This window comes from Nannobrachium achirus, assembly GCF_963921795.1.
Source record: "Nannobrachium achirus genome assembly, chromosome: 15".
Lineage (NCBI taxonomy): Eukaryota > Metazoa > Chordata > Actinopteri > Myctophiformes > Myctophidae > Nannobrachium > Nannobrachium achirus.
Window position 1 is genome coordinate 51,289,866 of NC_137822.1, and position 7,846 is coordinate 51,297,711.

General features: G+C 48.9%; 1 protein-coding gene across 1 annotated transcript in view; it reads left to right on the forward strand.

The window, feature by feature from the left end:
• Positions 1-6,821, forward strand: part of ppip5k2 (diphosphoinositol pentakisphosphate kinase 2) — a 132,949-nt gene extending 126,128 nt beyond the window's left edge. Inside the window, exons 26-27 of the mRNA XM_080743233.1 lie at positions 310-468; positions 6,751-6,821. Coding sequence (XP_080599359.1) covers positions 310-468; positions 6,751-6,782 — 191 coding nt within the window. The 3' untranslated portion in view covers positions 6,783-6,821. The remainder of the gene's footprint in view (positions 1-309; positions 469-6,750) is intronic.
• Positions 6,822-7,846: the final 1,025 nt, after the last annotated feature.

Here is a 7,846-nt window from a genome sequence, read left to right on the forward strand (position 1 = left end):
CAAACTTCATTTCCCACAATGCTCCAGGGTTGGAGTTGTATTCCATGGTTGTAACAAACTTCATTTCCCATAATGCTCCAGGGTTGGAGTTGTATTCCATGGTTCTTTATGTAACAAACATTATTTCCAACAATGCTCCAGGGTTGGAGTTGTATTCCATGGTTGTAACAAACACCATTTCCCACAATGCTCCAGGGTTGGAGTTGTATTCCATGGTTCTTTATGTAACAAACATCATTTCCCACAATGCTCCAGGGTTGGAGTTGTATTCCATGGTTGTAACAAACTTCATTTCCCACAATGCTCCAGGGTTGGAGTTGTATTCCATGGTTCCGTCCATCTGTCCTCTGGAGACGCTGCACAACTCTTTGTCCCTGAAGCAAGTCGACGACTTCCTGGTGTCCATCGCCAAGTCACATGACTCTGTGTCACATGACTCTGACTCCAACATGTCTGCCTCGGCTGCAGGTTCGTTCCCTTTCCTGTTGTACCTTGCTCTTACTGTACTTACTGTACTCTATACTCTGTTCTTGTTTTTTCTTTTTATCTTTTTCATACTTCTCTGTAACTTTGTAAATAACCCTATACTGCTGTGCTGCCTCTGGGCAACACATTTTCCCCTTTTGGATAATAAAGGTATCTATCTATCTATCTATCTATCTGTCTGTCTGTCTGTCTGTCTGTCTGTCTGTCTGTCTGTCTGTCTGTCTGTCTGTCTGTCTGTCTGTCTGTCTGTCTGTCTGTCTGTCTGTCTGTCTGTCTGTCTGTCTGTCTGTCTGTCTGTCTGTCTGTCTGTCTGTCTGTCTGTCTGTCTGTCTGTCTGTCTGTCTATCTATGTTCCTTACCTTAACATTTGTCTTGTCTTGTCTTGTCTTGTCTTGTCTTGTCTTGTCTTGTTTTACCTTATCTTTTATTTTATCTTATCTTATCTTATCTTCTGTATTATCTTGTCTTATCTTACCTTACCTGTTCAAAGAAATCATAATAATAGATCGATAATAAGAATAATAATATTAAGAATAGTTAAGCCGTACACGATAGGGAGTTCCAATAGAAAAATATAAGCCTCGTGTACAATATAGGCTCGAAGTACACGCGAGCGTACACGCCCCCATAGTTATAATGGGGCGTGTACGCTTGCAACAGGGTGTCGTGTACGGCACCTGTGCCGACTACAGTTTCCCAATGTAGGGCAGCAGAGAGCCATATGGTCCGTGGTGGTTCTCAAAGTGAGGTCGGAGGACCCTCAGAGGGACACTGTGGGCTTGTCAAGTGGTCCGTGGTGGTTCTCAAAGTGAGGTCGGAGGACCCTCAGAGGGACACTGTGGGCTTGTCAAGTGGTCCGTGGTGGTTCTCAAAGTGAGGTCGGAGGACCCTCAGAGGGACACTGTGGGCTTGTCAAGTGGTCCGTGGTGGTTCTCAAAGTGAGGTCGGAGGACCCTCAGAGGGACACTGTGGGCTTGTCAAGTGGTCCGTGGTGGTTCTCAAAGTGAGGTCGGAGGACCCTCAGAGGGACACTGTGGGCTTGTCAAGTGGTCCGTGGTGGTTCTCAAAGTGAGGTCGGAGGACCCTCAGAGGGACACTGTGGGCTTGTCAAGTGGTCCGTGGTGGTTCTCAAAGTGAGGTCGGAGGACCCTCAGAGGGACACTGTGGGCTTGTCAAGTGGTCCGTGGTGGTTCTCAAAGTGAGGTCGGAGGACCCTCAGAGGGACACTGTGGGCTTGTCAAGTGGTCCGTGGTGGTTCTCAAAGTGAGGTCGGAGGACCCTCAGAGGGACACTGTGGGCTTGTCAAGTGGTCCGTGGCGGTTCTCAAAGTGAGGTCGGAGGACCCTCAGAGGGACACTGTGGGCTTGTCAAGTGGTCCGTGGCGGTTCTCAAAGTGAGGTCGGAGGACCCTCAGAGGGACACTGTGGGCTTGTCAAGTGGTCCGTGGCGGTTCTCAAAGTGAGGTCGGAGGACCCTCAGTGGGACACTGTGGGCTTGTCAAGTGGTCCGTGGTGGTTCTCAAAGTGAGGTCGGAGGACCCTCAGAGGGACACTGTGGGCTTGTCAAGTGGTCCGTGGTGGTTCTCAAAGTGAGGTCGGAGGACCCTCAGAGGGACACTGTGGGCTTGTCAAGTGGTCCGTGGTGGTTCTCAAAGTGAGGTCGGAGGACCCTCAGAGGGACACTGTGGGCTTGTCAAGTGGTCCGTGGTGGTTCTCAAAGTGAGGTCGGAGGACCCTCAGTGGGACACTGTGGGCTTGTCAAGTGGTCCGTGGTGGTTCTCAAAGTGAGGTCGGAGGACCCTCAGAGGGACACTGTGGGCTTGTCAAGTGGTCCGTGGTGGTTCTCAAAGTGAGGTCGGAGGACCCTCAGAGGGACACTGTGGGCTTGTCAAGTGGTCCGTGGTGGTTCTCAAAGTGAGGTCGGAGGACCCTCAGAGGGACACTGTGGGCTTGTCAAGTGGTCCGTGGTGGTTCTCAAAGTGAGGTCGGAGGACCCTCAGAGGGACACTGTGGGCTTGTCAAGTGGTCCGTGGTGGTTCTCAAAGTGAGGTCGGAGGACCCTCAGAGGGACACTGTGGGCTTGTCAAGTGGTCCGTGGTGGTTCTCAAAGTGAGGTCGGAGGACCCTCAGAGGGACACTGTGGGCTTGTCAAGTGGTCCGTGGTGGTTCTCAAAGTGAGGTCGGGGGACCCTCAGAGGGACACTGTGGGCTTGTCAAGTGGTCCGTGGTGGTTCTCAAAGTGAGGTCGGGGGACCCTCAGAGGGACACTGTGGGCTTGTCAAGTGGTCCGTGGTGGTTCTCAAAGTGAGGTCGGGGGACCCTCAGAGGGACACTGTGGGCTTGTCAAGTGGTCCGTGGTGGTTCTCAAAGTGAGGTCGGAGGACCCTCAGAGGGACACTGTGGGCTTGTCAAGTGGTCCGTGGTGGTTCTCAAAGTGCCCACAGTGTCCCTCTGAGGGTTCATGTAAAACTTAAAACTATTGCCCGTGTACACAGTGGTTAATCGCATGTGCAAGGATCTACAGAGCTGGCTGGAGCATGGAGCAGCCTGGTGGAGTCTGGTGCAGTCCTGTCTACCTGGTCTGCCATTAAAGTCACTGTAATGGCCTGGTGGAGTCATCTAACTACCCCCCTTCCCTGGTCTATACTCCTATTGGGCAGGACTGGGCTGGACTTAGGTTTGCTGGAGTCTATTGGGCTCTGGTAGGCTGTATTGGGCTCTGGTGTGCCGTGTTGTGCTGTGATGGGCTCTGTTGGGCTACACGAGACAGTACAGTACTAAAGCCTGAACATGTTCATGTAAAACTATTGGCTGTGTACACAAAGTCATGTAAAACTATTGCCCGTATACACAGGGGTTAACAATAGTTAAGCCGTACACGATAGGGAGTTCCAATAGAAAAATATAAGCCTCGTGTACAATATAGGCTCGAAGTACACGCGAGCATACACGCCCCCATAGTTATAATGGGGCGTGTACGCTTGCAACAGGGTGTCGTGTACGGCACCTGTGCCGACTACAATTTCCCAATGGAGGGCAGCAGAGAGCCATTTGTTGAGATCTAATAGGCCCATCCACATGTTTTACAGATCTAATTGGCCCATCCACATGATTTGTAGATCTAATTCCATCAGCAGTTCCATACCATGATTTGTAGCTCTAAATCCATCACCTGTCACATCCACATGATTTGTAGATCTAATTCTAAAACCAGTCACATCCACATGATTTGTAGATCTAATTCTAAAACCAGTCACATCCACATGATTTGTAGATCTAAACCATACCACAATTTGTAGCTCTAAATATATCACCTGTCACATCCACATGATTTGTAGATCTAATTCTAAAACTAGTCGCATCCCCATGATTTGTAGATCTAATTCCATCGGCAGTTCCATACCATAACCTGTAGCTCTAAATCTATCACCTGTCACAAAGGCTCTGGTGGGCTGTTTTGGGCTCTGGTGGGCTGTGCTGGGCTCTGGTAGGCTATACAGGGCAGTACTGTAGTATAGCCTAGACATGTTCATGTCAAACTATTGGCCGTGTACACTAAGGCATGTAGAAACTAGGGCCCGTGTACACAGTGGATAATCCCATCAACGAGGAGCTACAGGACTGGCGGTAGCCTTGAGCAGCCCGGTGGAGACTGCTGGAGTCTGGTGCAGTCCTGTGCACCCTGGTCTGGCCTATAACAGCCGGATCCAGCCTACTGTAGGCTAGTGAAGCCATCTAAGCTCTCCACTTCCCTAATCTATTCTCCCACTGTGCTGGACTTGGATGTGCTGGGCTGTGCTGGACTCTATCAGGCTCTGGTGGGCTGTTTTGGGCTCTGGTGGGCTCTGCTGGGCTCTGGAAGGCTATAATAATGGGCTCTGGTGGGAATTAGATCTACAAATCATGGGGATGTGAATGGTTTTAGAATTAGATCTACAAATCATGTGGATGTGACTGGTTTTAGAATTAGATCTGCAAATCATGTGGATGTGACAGGTGATGGATTTAGAGCTACAAATTGTGGTATGGTTTAGATCTACAAATCATGTGGATGTGACTGGTTTTAGAATTAGATCTACAAATCATGTGGATGTGACTGGTTTTAGAATTAGATCTACAAATCATGTGGATGTGACAGGTGATGGATTTAGAGCAACAAATCATGGTAGGGAACTGCTGATGGAATTAGATCTACAAATCATGTGGATGGGCCAATTAGATCTGTAAAACATGTGGATGGGCCTATTAGATCTCAACAAATGGCTCTCTGCTGCCCTCCATTGGGAAATTGTAGTCGGCACAGGTGCCGTACACGACACCCTGTTGCAAGCGTACACGCCCCATTATAACTATGGGGGCGTGTACGCTCGCGTGTACTTCGAGCCTATATTGTACACGAGGCTTATATTTTTCTATTGGAACTCCCTATCGTTTACGGCTTAACTATTGTTATTATCACAGTGGCTTTTTCCTTGACCTTTCGAGTTAGGAGTCTCGTAGAGACACGAGACCGGGTTTGTTGGATTCAGCGTCAAAAAGTAAGTCAGAATAAGTGTATTTTATCCAAAAGAATGTGTAATCGTGTTGGTGGCGTGCAAATTTCGTGTCTTTTTCGCAATCGTAAAGGGTTCAAATTGTCGGAGAGACACGAAACCCATTCCATCGGATCAGGCATCCTTCAAATATGAAAAGTGTTTCCTGCGTGAAACAAACGTTTTTTTTTTTAGATTTTTTTATTGATTTTAAGGACAAAAATCCGGGTTTCTGTGTCTTTTTCTCAATCGTAAAGGGTTCAAAGTGTCGGAGAGACACGAAACCCATTCCATCGGATCAGGCATGCTTCAAATATGAAATGTGTGTCCGGCCTAAAACAAAACATATTTTTTAGATTTTTTTACTCATTTTAAGGACAAAGGGCCCGTTTTGACGCCTAAAACGACCCTTTCCCTTGACCGTTCGAGTTAGGAGTGCCGTGTACACAGGATCTACAGAGATGGCTGGAGTATGGAGCAGCCTGGTGGAGTCTGGTGCAGTCCTGTGCACCCTGGTCTGGCCTATTCAAGCCGGATCCAGCCTACTGTAGGCTAGTGAAGCCATCCAACCTCTCCACTTCCCTAATCTATTCTCCCACTGTGCTGGACTTGGATGTGCTGGGCTGTGCTGGACTGGACTCTATCAGGCTCTGGTGGGCTGTTTTGGGCTCTGGTGGGCTGTGCTCTGGTAGGCTATACAGGGCAGTACTGTAGTATAGCCTAGGCATGTTCATGTAAAACTATTGGCCGTGTACACTAAGGCATGACTTCTATGTAAACCATACTATATGGACAGTTTTTTTCTGCATGTCACTATGATGGAAAGCATCTTCAGCCTCACAATAACCATATTGAGTTACCACATGATTTTGTGTGCACGCCACAGCCAATAGTTTTACATGAATATTTCTAAGCTATAGTACAGTACTGCCCCATACAGCCTAACAGAGCCCAGCAAAGCACAGCACAGCCCACCAGAGCCCAATACAGCCCACAGGAGCCCAATAGAGCTCCAGTACACCTAAGTCCAGCCCAGTCCTGCCAAGTAGGAGTATAGACCAGGGAAGGGGGGTAGTTAGATGTCTCCACCAGGCCATTACAGGCTGGACCTGGCTTGAATAGGCCAGACCAGGGTGCACAGCACTACACCAGACACATCACTGTGACATCACAGGTGCTATCATAGGTGACATCACCTATGTAAAAGTCCATATATGGGTATTCCCAGAATCCCTTTTATGCCCATGTATGAAGATCCCTGATGTCATTGATATATACTATATCACTGGCCAGATGGCCAAGACATGGCCCATATCTGTGTGGCTGGTTCAGACAGGGATCTCCATGTATGGGCATAAAAGGGATGTACTATATACAGTACATGGATCTCCATATATGGGTAACTGGTCCGATATACATCACTGGCCAAATGGCCAAGAATTGGCGCGACCTTGGCAAGGTCGCATGTCGCCCTGAGGCGTCTTACTAGTAATAAACATTATTTGTAGAGCACCTTTCATGACATGAAATGCTTAACAAGGCTGTACTTGGTCTCCACTTATGTTTTACTTCTACATCAAACCTCTTTGCCTAAAATAGCCGGACTGCAAGCTCAAGCTTGTAGATCTGCTATTTCCCTCAGAATAGGGGTGTAATGTACACCGTTCCCGTCACACAAAGATTCTGTTACAACAGAACTAAAGACGTTCCTATCACACATTCTGTTACAACAGGGCCCCCTGCAGTAGCTCTGAGGACCCCCTAGGGGTGCCGGACCCCCTATTGAAGACCCCTGACCTATCCCATAAATGGTAATGGTGCATTTATATAGCACTTTTATCCAAGGCACTTTACATAGATTGTGCACTACATTCACCCATTCACACACACATTCATTACATTCACCCATTCACACACACACACACATTCATACAGCGATGGCAGAGGAAACCATGCTTGGCACCAACCTGCTCATCAGGAGCAGTTAGGGGTTCAGAGTCTTGCTCAAGGACTCTTCGACATTAACTCAGGGGGAGCCCGGGATCGAACTGGGAACCCTTCGTGTTCTAAAGACGGACCAACATACTATTATGAGTGTGGGCAGATGTAAACAGGCATACAAGACAACACTATGTGGTGTTTCTAGTTCATGGCAGGGCCGCTCCATTTGGTTCCATTAGTACACTCTGAGTTACATATACCCATATTAGGGTCCATTTGGTTCCATTAGTACACTCTGAGTTACATATACCCATATTAGGGTCCATTTGGTTCCATTAGTAGGGTCCATTTGGTTCCATTAGTACACTCTGAGTTACTTATACCCATATTAGTGTCCATCTACACCAGAACATGCCTAGGCTATACTACAGTACTGCCCTGTATAGCCTACCAGAGCCCAGCCCAGCCCACCAGAGCCAAAAACAGCCCACCAGAGCCTGATAGAGTCCAGCACAGCCCAGCACATCCAAGTCCAGCACAGTGGGAGAATAGATTAGGGAAGTGGAGAGTTTAGATGGCTTCACTAGCCTACAGTAGGCTGGATCCGGAGCAATAGCTTGTAGATCGGCTAATTGAGTATTTTCCATATTTCTTTTCCCGGTGGCGCTGGGGTCCCTGGGGGTCCCTGGAGCTCCAGGGGTCCCTCGGGGCCCAGGCGGTGGCCCTGCCGCCGGGGACCCCCTGGGTGCCGTCCCCGTCTCTCCCGGTCGCTCCGGGGCCGAGTTAAAGCCTTTTTAGCGGACTGCAGTTGCAGGGGTCTGCCAATAGGTGGCGCTCTATGAACGGCCGTCTCCGGGCCGCCGAGGCGGACGCGTGGGTACCGGCCCC